The sequence below is a fragment of the Nothobranchius furzeri genome, chromosome 18 (assembly GCF_043380555.1).
Source record: "Nothobranchius furzeri strain GRZ-AD chromosome 18, NfurGRZ-RIMD1, whole genome shotgun sequence".
NCBI classification, from domain to species: domain Eukaryota; kingdom Metazoa; phylum Chordata; class Actinopteri; order Cyprinodontiformes; family Nothobranchiidae; genus Nothobranchius; species Nothobranchius furzeri.
This window is the reverse complement of record NC_091758.1, coordinates 29,236,953-29,253,375: the sequence shown is the minus strand read 5'-3', so window position 1 is coordinate 29,253,375 and position 16,423 is coordinate 29,236,953. Positions and strand designations below refer to the sequence as shown.

Below are 16,423 nucleotides of genomic sequence, written 5' to 3'. Positions count from 1 at the left end.
TCCTCCTGGAGAAAGGATTCAGAGTTTGCTAAACTTACAATCATTTTTCCTCTGCTCTACCCTGTCTCTGGTTCGATGACATTACTTTGGCTGTGCGCTTTTTTTAGTCTGGAAGTATTTTCACACAAAACCTAAAATAACTTTTTCCCTCGTTTTGAAAATAAACACTTTCTTGGCATCAGAATGTGTCTTTAAAAATCCTGGACATCATATGTGAAATCCATGGTAAATAACAAATGGGAGTAGAAAATAACTTTTATAGCCCCATTGACTTGCATTCAGTTTTTCTTACCTCTGGGACCCGTGGTCCAGAAGAAAATCTGAGACAACAGAGAACTAAAACAATAGTTTGACGTATCATAAGGTTGGTCTCTACATTAATCATTTACCCCCAGTACACTGAAAAACATCTCACTTTGTTCCCCTCCCTCCTTTTCCATAGTTAGCTTAAGGTTTACAGACTCACATTAATTCAATGCAGGTCGAGTTAGCATTCAAGCTAGCTTCATATTAGCTTATGGTGAACAAAGCAAACTAAAGTATCTGCTATATTATTCTATGTTTAAATAAAATTTCAGTTACATACTTTATGCATACAGTACTATAGATTACGTAGTATTTACCTTTTCACCACTTCTTCACCAACTCTTCTTCACTTTGGAGCCGTTGTAGACCAAAAAAGTCCTTCCATCTTTTAAAAGCATCTAAATTCTACTCGACTGTAAAGAACATCTCAGGGCGGGTTTTGCAGAAGGACTATTAAACTGTTTAAATTTTCTTTGAGAAGTAGAAAATGGTAAATGGTCTGTATTTATATAGCGCGTTCTTGAGGTCAACTCCCCAAGGCGCTTTACAGCACATCAGTCATTTACCCAGTCCAACACACATGAGCTACATTGTAGCCACAGGTGCTCTGAGTACACTGATGGATGCGAGGCTGCTGTACACAGGAGCAACCGGCCACTACGACCATCACAAGCAAGCAAAGCAGGTAAAGTGTCATTTCCAAGGACACAATAAAAGACTAGTAGGAAGCAAGCCTGCAACCATCTGGTTACGAGGAAGGCACTTAACTCCACTGCCACCGTTGATTCCTTAGTCAAGGAATCTGCAACTTTGGTACTTGTTTTCATTACTCCATTGCAAACTTCCAGCTTCTTCTGGAGTTGTGTAGTGCATGCTGGGGACTGTGGGCCACATTCTCGTTAACAGCTCCCTATTGTGGCAACGCAAGTATCTTATAAACAATTTGTTTAGCTGTAGAAGCCAAAGGATGGACTTACAAAGGCATATTATCTGACAGATTACCTATTTTATTTCATAGAACAGGATCAAATATTCAAATGTAAGCATTTTTAACTCATTCACTGCCAGCGGTTTTCTGATCAGATTGCCCCTGACTTTTGAAGAGTCACAGAATATTGTGCTTCATGATTATGTAAACACCACTACACCAAAAGAGAGAGTAGACTCACTTCTTACATCAGAAAGAGTCAGCGTGTTTCTAGCTTTTTCCATTCTTTCACAATCCGTTGTCGAAGTGTGAGCTGCAGAAGCTTTTCCGGTTTGCGCCTCGCTTTTTTCACAGCAGCGCCCCAAAACAGTCTCCTAATTCATGCATTCCCTGCTTCCTGATCAGGTGATGTGTGACACAGAAGGGTGAATATCAGCTTTAGAGCTGTGATGTTTACTCTCAAGGTGCAAGAGTTAGTTCCCAAGCTCTCCCCCTTTAACAAATGGCAGCGAGTGGTTGGATTTAAAGAGATACTAGGCAGCTTTGTTTGCTTTTAGCACCCCCTCGTGTTTGTTATTAATTCACTGTGGTTATACCGAAAATTAAACCTATGTCCTCGCTGTGTGTTCGTCTTTTTAACGCCTTAAGCTAACAGTTGAAATGTCTCCTCAGCCTTCATTAGTGTCTACGAGAGAGATTCATCACTAAATCAAACAAATCAGCTTTGTTCATGATCTAAAACATGCAGGAAATGTGCTGGAAGCCAGACTCCAGCAGCTCCACTCCACAGCCCCCGAATGAGTAAAGTTACTTTGAAATTTTTAAACTTTGTACCCCAGCTCCATCATCCAGAGACACAACAAACCATAAATTAGAAATGGGGGAAAATGTGGAGAATGGGATCTTTTGGTGTTTCTAATCTCAGTTGGTTCTGCATGACTCCACCCTGGTCAGAGTGTTTCTGTAGCCTTTTTAATGTTTAATCTGTGGATTTTCCATCACAAATGTTAAACATATATACTTAAAAAAATATGGAAAAACTTTTTAAACTGGTCACCCTCTTCCAACTTTAAGTTTAAATTGCAGAAGAAAACAAACTGGACATCTTTATCTCTTAAAACGATAGAAACAAAGATATTTTTCCTTTAGTGTAACGGCTCAACTACACACTCCTTTTGTTTTTCGTTAGTTTTATGTGTTCTGTGTCTTTTCTGAGCTTCTGAACTGATTTACCTGATCTGATGCTCCACAACATCTCACAGGTCAGAGTGAATTCCCACGAGTGTCACTTCAGGAATGATTCTCCTTCTGAAGGACATTAATTTGTAAAATCCTAAAAATTACTACACCTGGAGTAAATGAGTGCAAAAATCATGGAAATCTTATGTGCATGTAAATTTTAAAATCCATGATGAGAAATTAGGACTATGGAGTTTATAAACCAATGTTTTTCCTGAGGAGGATAGATAGCAAACACTGATCCAGTCTCTTTCTCTCTCACACACACTTGGGTAACCCAATTCATGTTGAGGAGAAAATGTCTATTTTATTTTAATTTGTTCTTTATTTAACCAGGAAGGTCCCATTGAGATTATAAACCTAATTTTCGAGAGTCCTGGCCAAAAGGCCTATTATAAAACCAAACAATAAGTTACTGTCATGGTCTGGGGAAGTTGTCTAACCCAAGACATGCAGAATCACAACCTGAACACAGGATGGTGGAAAATAATATATATTTATTGAAAACGGGGGACTGGAGGCACACTGGGAAGTCCAGCGGGATTAAAGAACGGGAGCGCAGCATTGGGAGTTGAGGGAATGGACAGGAATGGGGGGGGGGGGGGGGGGGGGGCAGGTTGAGAGGGTGTATCCAAGTGGAGGGTGCAGGAGAGGGAGCGTGAGGTGAGCAGGAGAGCGGGTCGGTCAGGTTGGATGGAGAACGTATCAGGGGCTGAGTCCAGAAATCCTATGTAGCACGGGTGAATAATCCTGAGGCGTCGCGGTTTCCTGAGACGTCCAAAAACCTGAAGACAGATAATCACAAAATCCAAAAATCACAAAGTTCACAAACACTAGAGTATCCAAAACCAAGTAGCACAAGGAGGGCTGGAAACTACCAAGCTGTAGCAATCATCCGGCGTCGTGGTGTGTTCTCCATCCTCCTTAAGTAGCAGGACCCACTAATTGCAAACCAGGTGCAGCTGGGAAACTCCCTCTCCTGCAACACACAACTCAAAGGAGTAGAGTACTCACCCCGGCTCATGACAGTTACATATTAAACCTCATTAAAGGCTTCAAGAGACTAAAAATAAGACACAAACACACTATAAATGCTTAAGTCATTGCTGCACTTGTACTTGTTTGTTTAACTACAACAGATGTTTTGCGTAATACAGTTTCACGCATGTCACATGCACACAAACTAGCTGAGCCTCTAGCAAAGCAACGTACAAAAAGATCTCAGCCTCAAGTCGTATTTCCTCTCCTGCAGCCAACCTTTTCCCTTTTACCGGCTGCCAGAAGCAAAAAGCGCGTTCCTTCACTTCCGCTTCTCCCTGCAGCTAAATTCAATTCATTTTTTTTTCCCTTTGCAACTGACACCGACACATGCCAGAACCAGAATGGCAATGATCCTGTCTCAGTTTGATCTTTCCAGTCAGTAAGGCGTCTTAATGGTAATCTAGAGGAGCAGTCTTTTAATCCAGAGACATTATGCTAACTGTAATTAGAGGAGGCAAATCCTTCATTCCTATTATGGAATTAGTGGCTCCACCTCAGCAGGGTAGCTGGAAACATGAGATCAGAGCTTGGCAGCAATCTGTCAAGTAAATGACATCAATTACTGCTAATTATCATGTGCATTTATATAAGACCACTACACTGCCTCAATTATTCTTTCCTAATATACTCTTAATATTAGTATTTTAAAGGACATTTTCAGTTTGTATAACATTGCACATCATTGAAGGGTTAAAACTGATCACATTAGTGACTAATTTGCATGAAAAAATGATTTTAAAGGCTTGAAAATCAGTCTGCCGGCTGATTAATACATTTGGAGATGTTTCTGCTTTAATCATAGAAACTAACACCTCCCTGAAATGTGAAACTCGAGTCATATCCAGATTGGAAACTTTGAAACCTTAATTGCCTTATCTCAGATGATCTCACCTTGTAAGATACAATTATCTGTTTGCACACACACTTGAATTAATCTGTTCCTAACCGCAGGGGTCCTCAGGTGCAGGCGACCAAAGCTGCCGCCGGTGTGAAAAAGTACGATTTGAGCAAGTGGAAGTACGCCGAGCTGCGAGATGTCATCAACACTTCCTGTGGTGAGAGATCTCTGAATCCAGTTTCAGCGTGGTCAGCATTTTTGTTCCGATTTAGATTCACACTAACTCACTAGCTCACATTTTGGCACTTTTCATTCCCAAAATCATCTCTCTCTCTCTCTCTCTCTCTCTCTCTCTCTCTCTCTCTCTCTCTCTCTCACTCTCTCTCTCTCTCTCTCTCTCTCGCTCTCTCTCTCGCTCTCTCTCTCTCTCGCTCTCTCTCTCTCTCTCTTGCTCTCTCTCTCTCGCTCTGTCTCTCTCTCTCTCGCTCTTTCTCTCTCGCTCTCTCTCTCTCTCTCTCTCTCTCGCTCGCTCTCTCTCTCTCTCGCTCTCTCTCTCTCTCGCTCGCTCTCTCTCTCGCTCTCTCTCTCTCTCTCGCTCTCTCTCTCTCTCTCTCTTGCTCTCTCTCTCGCTCTGTCTCTCTCTCTCTCGCTCTTTCTCTCTCTCTCTCTCTCTCTCTCTCTCTCTCTCTCTCTCTCTCTCTCTCTCTCTCTCTCCATACAAGTCTTTCATCAGTGCATCATTTAATTCTCTGTAATTTTTCCGAGCTGCCAGAGCGGCTGTTGAAAAGCTTCATCTTCAGCTGTCCAGAGAGCAAATGTCTTGCCTAAAAATTCCATCAAAAGGCAGAATGTGAGGATGTTTCCACTTCTGCTGTGGCTCGATGCCTCGCGTCTTCGAGGTGCAGAGAGGAAATGACTCCCCTCTCTGAAGGATGGCGTGTCATTCCCAGCCAACCTTCGTCTCACTCAGCAGATGACTTTCAGTTGGCCCACGTTTGTGATCAGATTCCAGGCATTCCGAGGACATCTGGATCATTTGTGGGAACCGTTAGCTCGGCTGGAGCAGGAGTTTGAAGTGAAAAAAGATTATAGTCTCTAAAAAATAATGTTTTGATAAATGTCCCAGTATTTGGTTGACACAGTTACATCTCAAGCTTTTTGAAGGTTTTCAACTAAACTGCAAATGTTGGCCTGTTGTTCCAACATATATCTCTTGTTTGTCCTTATTTATGCAGTTTTTGAGGTTAATGTGAGTTTCTATGCATAGTTTCTACTGTTATTAATTGGTCCTCCAAAAGCAGGTGCTATGTCAAGATCTAGAAGTGTAAAACCGATGTTATGAGGTTTGAAATAACCTCATAACATCAGAAAAATCATGACAGCCCTACAGCCATTTTGGACTATTTTTTGTATTTTTATTAACCAAATTCACCATGTGGTGAAGCTCAGAATCTTTTATAAAAACAAATAAATTTGATATTAACTTAAATTAAAGACCAAGTTTACTGAGACACCGTTTTTACTTGTTATTTTTAAAATATGTCGGTCAGTCACTCTGAGTTAAACATGCAGGCTAAGCAAAAACAGTGTTCTACCCCTATTTCCTGCATTAGCCGCCGATAGAAAATAGACAGGGAAACAATTGGGTTAGAAAAGCCAGTCAGATCTACATCACATGGTAAAATAGACCAACCCATCTTGGCTCGCTATGGGGAAAGCTTCTTTTGATTTAGCATCCAGAAGAGAGCAGAGCACATCTCAGTTAGCAGAAGCTAACATTAGCATTATCAACTCCCACAACATGGCAAAGCGTCTTGAGGCTTGAGTTTTTTGTAGTGATGAAACATCAATGTTAAAGCAAACATAGTCGGTAGTAGAGACACGTTGCTGTTAGCCAATCAGAGGCAAGATTTCCAAATATCAGGAAATAAGACTCAGAAACCTACCATGTTCTGCTCCCCACTACTTAGGATAACTCCTACTTCCTGCAACAGGGCCACAAGAGCTTTTCTCCCACCGAGATTGACTCATTTATATTATTTTTTAATATTAAAAAATCACAGAAACATCAAGTTAAGAGTCAGCAGGACTAGTGCACAGCTATTTTTGAGACTGTTAATGGATCTTGTAGCTGTGAGACGTCCAGCAGTGAAACCAGCTTGATACCTAATGGAAAGACGTGAGAGTGCTTGTGAACTTCTAATCTAACACTCAGCAAGAAACCAAAGAGGTCCAGTCCCTTCAGATGCTGTACAATTTGTTCTGCTGTTTTTCAGTGTATGTTTCCAGCATTGGTGATGTCACATACCATGCAGAAAGACCATCACTTTCTTAGAAATGATAAGCTTCTGCACATAGTCACTAGATGGTCCGTGCACACGTCAGAAATCCTCTTTCTGTTGACTAGATGTGATTAAATAATTGTTTTGCAGTATGTCTTGAGTGCTTTGTGTTATATGCACAGATATTGAGCTGCTGGCTGCCTGCAGAGAGGAGTTTCATCGTCGTTTGAAAGTCTACCATGCATGGAAGTCCAAGAACAAGAAACGTGATGATGACGGAAGTGATCTGAGGGCTCCTAAATCGATCACCGACTATGGTCAGTAAAGAAATTATGCATGTCATCAGCTAATGAAGCAGGATAATTATGCCAAATTTTGACCAACCACTTATGACAACCTTAAAGTTGCTCGCAATTACCGTAACGGCTCTAAAGACAGTTTTATCAGATGATCCTATCATGTGTGGTGTGCTACTAGCACTCTGCTAGGCTTAGAAGAACATTGGGACTTCATTCATAAACCTGGGTTTTCAAACATGTTGGATTGCCTCTTGAATGTGACAAGCAGCCAATCAGAAAGTGAGGTGACAAAAGCTGTTAGTTTTCTTGTAAGCCTCATTTTGTCTTGAGCGGGGAATTTCTGTAAGTGCAAGCGGTGTGTGTGTAGTTTTTGCTCAGTTTCTGCACACCTCATACTGTAAGACCAAACCCAGTATATCAGTGATTTTTGTATCCCTGTGTGGTCTCTCATGCTTTAAAATCGGCCGACTATTTAAAGATCCTGTGTGATCCGGCCTCTAATGTTTTAAAAGGAGTGTACATAAGAACTCCCTCCTCAGAGGTTTTTTATTGAAATGTTGTAAATACAAAGACCCAAATCACAGCTGCTACTCCGATCACAAATCTCTTTCTCTAATGATCACATCACAGCTGAACAAAACCCGGCTCCCCCGACGGCGACCCAGCATCAGGAAGTTGCAATGAACCGCCAGCAGCGTTATTTTCGCATTCCTTTCATCCGACCCGCTGACCAGTACAAGGACCCCCAGAATAAAAAGAAGGGCTGGTGGTACGCCCACTTTGATGGGCCGTGGATCGCCCGACAGATGGAGCTTCATCCAGATAAACAACCCATTGTTTTGGTCGCAGGTGAGCCATCCGCTTTTTGTCTGGTGATGACAAAGACTTTATTACTCTGCAATTAAATTCAGATTGGCTTCCTTTAGCATAACAAAGATACAAGTGAAATTAGTTTTTGCTTTTATGATCTATCAGAAGATGATGAACGGTTGTCCTGAGTTTTCGATTTATGTTTTTGTGATGTCTGAAAAGACCAAAACTACTACATTTAACAAGACATTTTATATTTTCAGCCATCTTTGAAATGAATAAATTTGAGAAGGTTTTCATTCTCATTTTTGAGCCAATAGTCAAACTTAAAATAATGAGGGGAACAATTGAAAACTTAGTTTACTTTGAGGGCAAAACAATGTGTTATTTAGATGTAAAATCACCATGATTTACTCATTATATTTTTGCTAATTAATTTATATTAAATGTAAAAGAGGCCAGAATTTTTAGACTTTTTTGAATAGAAATAAATCGAGTTTAAGCTGCAAACCAAATGAGTAAACAGGGCAGAGGGTTTAGCAAAAACTAACAAAAAAATGTTAAAGAAGATGAAGAAGGTACTAATAAAAACCCAAAGCACGTGTCTGACTTAGCTTAAGTACGTCAGTATTTGGGATGAGGGACGGCTTTGAGAATTCCCCAGAATCAATGAAGGTGAATCAGCGATGATTTCTGATTTTCATCACAAAGTTAAATTGTTTTCTTCATTATGATATTTTAGCTTTTAAATCTGTCTTTTGCCTTTCAGGCAAAGACGATATGGAGATGTGCGAGCTGAGTCTGGAGGAGACGGGTCTGACCAGGAAGAGAGGGGCGGAGATCCTTCCCAGGCAGTTTGAGGAAATCTGGGAACGCTGCGATGGGATTCAGTACCTGAAGAAAGCCATAGAGAACAAGCAGGCCCGTCCCACGTACGCCACCGCCATGCTGCAGAGCCTCCTCAAGTGAACCAGAGAAACACACTGCACAATCATGCACGGTGACCTGGTGGTACATTTGATGTGTCTTAAGATACTCAAACAATCCTATTGGTGTTCAATTCTCCAAAACATCTTCATGTTGTTTATTTGTTTATATATATACATATATATATATATATATATATATATATATATATATATATATATATATATATATATTGCAGTGCAACAATTTAACTGTGTAGCAATTGTGCTGAGTCTTTTGTGATCTATGCATGAATTTATAATCCCGCTGAGGCCTTAAACTGCAATAATGCTGCACCACAGAAGCCTTAATCACTTTATCCTTTTCTAGCTGTTAACCTGAAACCTCATGAGCACACCAACCAGTTAGACAGAATTATTTTAACTGTGTTCAACTGTCAACCATTAAATTGTGTCTCTGTTTGGATCAAACTGAAATTCTGGCATTTATTTCTTCACATAAATTCAGACAAAAACCAGGTCATACCTGGTGAAATACGTGATTTTAATGTAATAGTTTGATCTTTGTTACAGAATTAAAGCAACTAATTGATGGACAAGACAACCAGGTGGATAGAAAGGCAATAAGGTCTTTGAGTCGTTATTTCTGACTAAATACTTTGACTCTTAACTCTTGGAATTCTTGAAAAGAGTGAGTTTTTATTATTTTATTTTTTTTTTGTATTGTTGACTGGTTTGTTAGAGGGAAATGTTTTCATGTTTGCAGTTTTGTGGGTATCAAATTGTTTTTCAGATGATAATGTGATTTCTGTGTGTGTGTGTGTGTGTGTGTGTGTGTGTGTGTGTGTGTGTGTGTGTGTGTGTGTGTGTGTGTGTGTGTGTGTGTGTGTGTGTGTGTGTGTGTGTGTGTGTGTGTGTGTGTGTGAAACATTAAATTAAGTTAAACACTTGACCACTTTGTTGATTAAATCACAAAATCGTTATTTATCAAGACAACTTTCAGTCAGACTCTTATAGAAAATCTGTTCATCGCAGCTATACTCACTGTCAGAAACTCCATATATTAACGTCTGTTCTATGATGGCCTTTGTTCTGAAATAGAGCAGAAAATAAAAGTCTCTGAAAAGTGCCTGACTGATTTTTAAAGGATGTTTGGCTTTTTGTTCTATTTTTGTGAAGAACAAAAAAGTTGTTGATCTTATTTTTGGTAGATGGCTTCCTGATGAGTCTCTCTTTGGAGAAATGTGGTTTAAGTCCAACTGGATTCATGAATTAAAGTACCGCTCATTGTCCCAGTGATCCTAGGAGCAACGTTTTCCGGAGCGTCATGCTCCTGGTAGGGTCAGCTACGGAAAACAAGTCCTAGGTGAAGGATCAGACAAAGTGCAGTTCAAAAGCCTCTAATGACAACTATCAACGGAAACACTGTTCCCTCACTCGGTCTCTGGAGCAATGACTGGAGGTGGGCCACGACGCGTTAAATGCTCACGTGGGCAACAATAGTGGGATATAAAGAACTGTGGTTGGGAGGATTTCAATCCAAGTGGTGTTTTGTTGTTGGACTTCTGTGCTTGTCGTAGATTGTCCATAATGAACACCATGTTGGAACATTTAGATGCTCTTGGCACCAGGATCCTCATTTCATCTGTGGCCGCATGCCTTGGACACTCAGGTGTTAACTGACCTGGTGGTGAGTTGGTTCTGATTGTGGGGGAGGATGCCGGTCAAACCTGTTAGATCCAAACATATTGTGAGGGTCTGCTAGGAACATCTGATGACATCTAGTTCGGTCGTGTCCCTTGAGGATTACTGTACTAGGCCCCTGAGACATGCTTTTAGGTCCCTGTATGGTGAGTATGATTCAGATCTGACCCAGTCCAGCCCGGTCTCGGTAGCGTTAGCCCAGTTGTGCACGGCCAGGTTTTGTTCACATAGCCTTCTCTGGAACGTGAAAATCTCTAAGCATATGGGTGGGGCAAAAGACACATGGAGAAGTCTGAGGTGTCCTCCTTAATTAGTAAACAATAATGAATCACGCATGCGGGAAACCCCTGCCGGCTGGTGTGAACTTCAGCTGGCCAATCAGTTGGCAGGGTACTGGGTCAGTTCAACCCGAAGCAGACTGCCAGGGAAGGAGATCTGAAAAAATGTTTGGTTGAGCATAGAAACACACAGGTTACCCAGATGTTAACACAATGTACCATACCAGGGCAGTCTGTGCTCAGCCAGATGTGAAAACGCCATAATATCAGAGCTTGGTCCACATTACCAGTGAGGCTCAATCCCGATGAGAGATGGACTCCACAGAGGCTGTCCTCTGTCGCTGATTCTTCTATGGCCAGGATTTCTACGTGCAGACGAGGTGTTGAGGGGGTCCGTTTTGGTGAACTAAAGATTTGGTCGCTGCTCTTTGGAGAGGATGTGGTTGCCTTCATTAGACTGTGATCTCCAACTTTCACAGCTGTACGCCAAGTGTGAAGCAGCAGGGTTGAGAATCAGATTCTCCCAATCCGAGACCATGGTCTTGAGTCGGAAAAAGTGAAATGCCTTCTCCATGACGGTGACGAGACCCTACCGCAAGTAGAGGAGTTTAAGGATTTCTGAGTTTTGTTCAGGGATGAGGGAAAGATGGATCGATAGGCAGATTGGTGCTGCGTCTACAGAAATGCGGGCATGGTGAAGAGAGAGCTGAGCCAGGCAAAGTTCTTTATTTACCGGTCGAACTACGTTCCTACCCTCATCTGTGGTCAATGCTTTGGGTAATGACCAAAAGAACAAGATCGTGGATACAAGCAGCTGAAATGAGTTTTCTCACTGTGAGGAAAGATCAACGTTTGCCAAGAGTGTACAGTTTAGCACATGAAAGTAACATAGGCTTCTCCTGAACACATCTTCATACGTCACTGTCTCATCAAAATGATATAGTTCACAATTATAGATGTTTTTGGTCAAAGTTACATAATCTCCAGGTAATACGACACAAAAATGTGATGATGACGATTATTAAGAAAACTGCTGTAAATAAGGAATAATGGCTAAAAGGTTGTTAAAATGTTATGATGATTACCTTCATAAGTTTGTTTCTCTGCGCAAGTTTGAATTAAATTCACTGAAAAGTGTTCATTATATCTGCTTCTCATCTCCACTAAGAAAATGTTTCCTCAATTTTCTGCAAATTGATTTATTTCCATGAAAAATAGTTGTGAAATTAGGCTTGTTACCAGTTTTTACAAAAGTACTAACAGATCAAATTAAATAGGATAAATATATTTTTTGTGTTTATTTTAAAGAAATATATATTAAAAAATTTTACATAACAATGGCAACAATGTTTTGAATGCTTTAGTGCTCAAATCACTCAAATTCCTAATGTCGTATTCTCAGCTTTAGTGAAAATCTGATGATGCTTGAGGCCTAATTTATCAATTCATCAGACTCAATAGAGACATTACGATTTTGAAAACTTTTATTTATATTTGTTTTGTATGTAAAATATATAAAAATATGTCCAAGTCTTCAAATGATTAGTGGTATAACTAAAGAAACCAATCAAAACTTCTAGACAAAAAGTGCAATAGCTTATACAGTACATTCTCTTTTTGGGACACAACAGTGTTAAAGAACGGCATTAAAATTAAACACATTATAGAGTCTAAACATGGGTAGATACATCCATGTGTATCAGTTTGTAGATAATGACCTCACTGTGAGGAAAGAACAACCTTTGCCAAATATGTACAGGACGTCTTCCTACCGCTCAACACATGAAATAAATATTAGCGTCATCTTGAACACATCTCCACAGCTCACTGTCTATCAGAAGACTTTCATCACTATGAAAAACTCGATCACTCTTCTAATGTACGTCCAGCCAAGGCTCAGGCGAACGAGGTGTCATCAGAGAACCGTCACCTCGAGGCAGTCGCTGTCTGACGCCCTTAAAGAAAAACACCTTCTGTATTCATTTGGCAGTTGCCACGTCTGGAGGAAGCAAGATTTACAAGGAAAAAGAGGGAAAATTATTCATTTACACAATCAATTATAGTTTTATTTCATATATTTGGCATGCAAGAAGAAATGTCATCGAGCATGCAGCATGAGCAGTGATTGGTGCTTAACTAAATTATGATCTACATTTAATTTATTCAAGCAAAATTTGAATGCAGTGATTCGGTATGTAAGTTAAACAAATCATTGAAAGTTGAGAAGACAGATTTGTTTGTTTTGTTTTTTTACCTTTGCGCATTTTGTAAAGCTGAAAAACATTTCAGGTTGGAGTCAGTCACTTTTTGCCAAAATGTCTTAAAATAATACAGAGTCTCCAAAGAGTGAAAACATCCATTATACGTGTGTGTGTGTGTGTGTGTGTGTGTGTGTGTGTGTGTGTGTGTGTGTGTGTGTGTGTGTGTGTGTGTGTGTGTGTGTGTGTGTGTGTGTGCGTGTCCCACTTACAGCAAAATATTTAATGAATTTAGTGAAAGTTATAACTGGATGCTACTGAGCCAACCACATTCAAGATGGCCACCGCAGCTAACTGGCGCGACCAAGGAAGTGTGCAGCTTTACTCTGTTAGGCTAGGCCAAAAGTTGTGGATCTGTCTGTCTTTCTACCTGTCTGTCTGTCTGTCTGTCTATTCACATTTTAGATGTGCCCAGTACATCCTGGAACATGAGTGGTGCTCTATCATTTTACCTTGTTGTTTCCCTATTGTCTAACAAAGACATTAAGGCCGTTTCTCAATACTCAAGGATGCTAGTACATTCTTGTGTATTACACAAGGATGTTCTTGGCAAGGACACCAGGAAGTCAGTTCTACCGAGTACGGGAAGAAGAGGACGGCATTTGGAACAGAACCGTACTCCGTTGTGTCCTGCCAACAAGCACTGCTTCTTACTGCAGTTAAGAAAACGACCTGACATGAAATAAAAGTCTAGTTTGTTCATTAAATAACAAAATAACTAAAACATATTATTTGTATTATATTTAGCTTTTGATCAAAACTAATAAAATACGAACAATTCCTGCACTTTCATGAATAAAATAAGTTTATGTTTCATCAAAACAGGGCTACGGTGCTTTTATTTTGATAGTGGGTAGTTAATTAGCATTTTGGAGGATCGTGAAGACTCAAACCCAAACACACACCGCAAAATTTACAGTTTACACATGATTATTTACAATAACAGACAATTTTATATGATTTTATTTATATTTCTTATATAAAACATTAATGTTATTAGCTTTCTTCTCTGACGTTCAGAGTTTAACGGTTAGCAACGCAATGCATTATGGGAAACTTTGCTGTCTCAGTGTCGCAGAAGGATGCATCGATGCATCCTTGACACAATGGGCGGAGTAAGAACACATCTGGGAATTTGGAGCGAACTTGCCCTTTTGCCTAATTATGATTGGAACAGTCCTTGGGCCATCGTTGATGACGTTTCACAAGGACGTGAGTACACACGTTTGGACAAGTATGCATATTGAGAAATGGCCTGGAGTAGCTTGGGCTAGCATTGTTCTGTGGTTAGCTTTATCACAACCAACGTTTATATATTGCTAAAGTGGGGTGGGACCACAGACATAAATATGTAAACGTCTCATGGACTGGCGCTGCCTATTGGAGCTGGCGTTGTGGCTGGCTGCCATCTTGGATGGGTCTCTGTTCGCAAACAAAAACAGGCAAAGCTGCTCACTCTGCATTGACTCCAGTTGGGTTAGGAGCGTGAGGAGACCCACCCAAAATAGTTGTTACACTCTCCAGCGCCCAATGGGGCGTCTACATAATCATGTCTACGGGTGAGACATGCTTATGACATGTTATACCAGCTTTTCTCAGAACAAACCCTTTCTTTGTGGCCTTTACAATTTTGATCATTTGCATAGGAAAGTAGGTCAGGCTTTCCCCAAGCTGCCTACATTCAACAACAACAAGGTAAATGTGGTTTTGAAATCTAGAACACCTTTAAAGTAGAAACATAAAATTTGGGTAACACTTTACAATAAGGGCCCCTTTATTAACATTACCGTTATTGTTTACTATTAAGTGTCCTTAATAGGACAAAGGGCTGGGGGTGTCTGCTTTGTAATGCATTACATAATATGGTTAAGCAATTGTTAATACTTTAGTAATGCTGATGACTGCACAAAGTAATGTTAATAAAGTGACCCTTATTGTAAGTTGTTACCAAAATTTGAATAGATGTTAGGTCCCAGCCACTGAGCTGGGATCAGTTACGAGCTCACCTCGCTCCGTGGCATACTGTGATGAAAATCCACCATTTCCGATACTAACTTTTCTGATCTTGTTGTGTAGAGTTGTCTGGGGATCTGTAGAGACAGAAGCAGATGTGTTTGCAACGCCATTAACCTCTGACAGATGCAGCATGAAGGACGTACATGAAGAATCTACTCCAGGAAATCTACCTGTACAAGACAAGAGGCGGCTCAGAGGAGTTTGTTAAAACCTACATAGCAGTTCTTAAACTTATGAAGGTGAGTAGTTGAGGCTGTTGGTAGAGTCATTAGAGCAGTTTTAGGCAAAGTTTAGTATTTAGTCGAGATAATCTGGCGGTACGATGTACCTCAATACTTAGCCGTATATTTTCTATTGTGGCAAAATGTTCCTGCTCAGATTGTTGGGAGTGGGATGAGACAGAGCTCGATGGACACGGTATTGTGGACACATGAGTTAAAACACCATCATCATTCTCAAATACCGGGTTCTCCCTCAAAGTATTCTCGAAGGCATAAGGCGCAAGGGTATGCCTGGAGGAGATGGGGAGCGCAGTTGTTTGTAAAACACCAGGAGACAGACAACGAATGACAAAACGGGTAATGCAAAGTAGATGCAAAAGTGTGCTGTGACTTACACCAACGTTATCGTCTTTTTGGTTCTTACACACTTCTTGTTGATGAATATTAAAACGCAGATGATGGCACAAACGAGGCAGAGACTCCCCACGAGGCAGGTTATAATTAGAGGAGGGTCCACGGGCACTGATACCAGCTCGCTGCAGCGCTCGCCGTGGTAGTGCCAGTATTTACCCACTGGGCATCTGAAACAGAAGAGAAAATATACAGAGCATAAATGTATTTCTGAATAAATAAAATGACTTTTACTTTGATTATGACAAATGCTTCAAAAAGCTCCTGCAAACAAGTACTGTTAGATAAATACTATATACTGTGGCATTAAATATGTATGGAGGAACCTCAGTCATTGACTGATTTCATAACAGTAACTTCATTAATATAGTCCTGTTTCCTAAAGGTAGAGTGAATAGATATTAATTCAATTAATCTGAACAAATTATATGAAATATTACAAAATGTCGTGTCTAAACTTAAGTTTCACTTTTATGCCAGCAGCATGTTTTTGTGTATTGCACTAGAGCTTCTTTATACCATACCATACCATACCATACCATACCATACCATACCATACCATACCAAGTTTATTTCTAAGCAAATTTAGAAACATGGCAGCTGACCAAAGTGCTGTACTTTAAAAAACATACTTTCTATTTGTGGAAATTAGAAGAACAGACTTTAAAACCAGTTAACTTTTGGACACAGCCTATTTAAAGATGGCTGCCCCGGCTAACAGACCTTAAGAGTTAAAAATGTTTCTAACCAAGTTTTATGATAAGCTACAATTTCAGAGAGCCATTCAGGACGCATACTAACACTATTCAAGCAAAATGTCTATAACTGTCACTTCTCAGCTTAAAATGATCTTGGTACTAAAGACT

The 16,423-nt window shown here is 40.2% G+C and overlaps 2 protein-coding genes across 7 annotated transcripts in view; one reads left to right on the top strand and one right to left on the bottom strand.

Moving 5' to 3' along the window:
• Positions 1-9,798, top strand: part of myo6b (myosin VIb) — a 45,767-nt gene extending 35,969 nt beyond the window's left edge. Inside the window, exons 29-32 of the mRNA XM_015969956.3 lie at positions 4,466-4,569; positions 6,817-6,951; positions 7,564-7,782; positions 8,513-9,798. Of these exons, the coding sequence (XP_015825442.3) occupies positions 4,466-4,569; positions 6,817-6,951; positions 7,564-7,782; positions 8,513-8,712 (658 nt within the window). The 3' untranslated portion in view covers positions 8,713-9,798. The remainder of the gene's footprint in view (positions 1-4,465; positions 4,570-6,816; positions 6,952-7,563; positions 7,783-8,512) is intronic.
• Positions 9,799-12,117: 2,319 nt separating this feature from the next.
• impg1b (interphotoreceptor matrix proteoglycan 1b) overlaps positions 12,118-16,423 on the bottom strand; it is a 28,805-nt gene continuing 24,499 nt past the window's right edge. For 3 of the 6 annotated variants that reach the window (XM_015969950.3, XM_015969952.3, XM_015969951.3), the window contains 4 exons: positions 15,542-15,727; positions 15,254-15,437; positions 14,916-14,999; positions 12,118-12,650 (listed from right to left, as the gene is read on the bottom strand). In XM_015969950.3, coding sequence (XP_015825436.3) covers positions 12,567-12,650; positions 14,916-14,999; positions 15,254-15,437; positions 15,542-15,727 — 538 coding nt within the window. In that variant the 3' untranslated portion in view covers positions 12,118-12,566. Of the gene's footprint in view, positions 12,651-12,905; positions 12,925-14,915; positions 15,000-15,253; positions 15,438-15,541; positions 15,728-16,423 lie in introns of all 6 variants that reach the window. The other 3 variants (XM_054741637.2, XR_008563434.2, XM_015969953.3) reach the window with 3 other exon arrangements.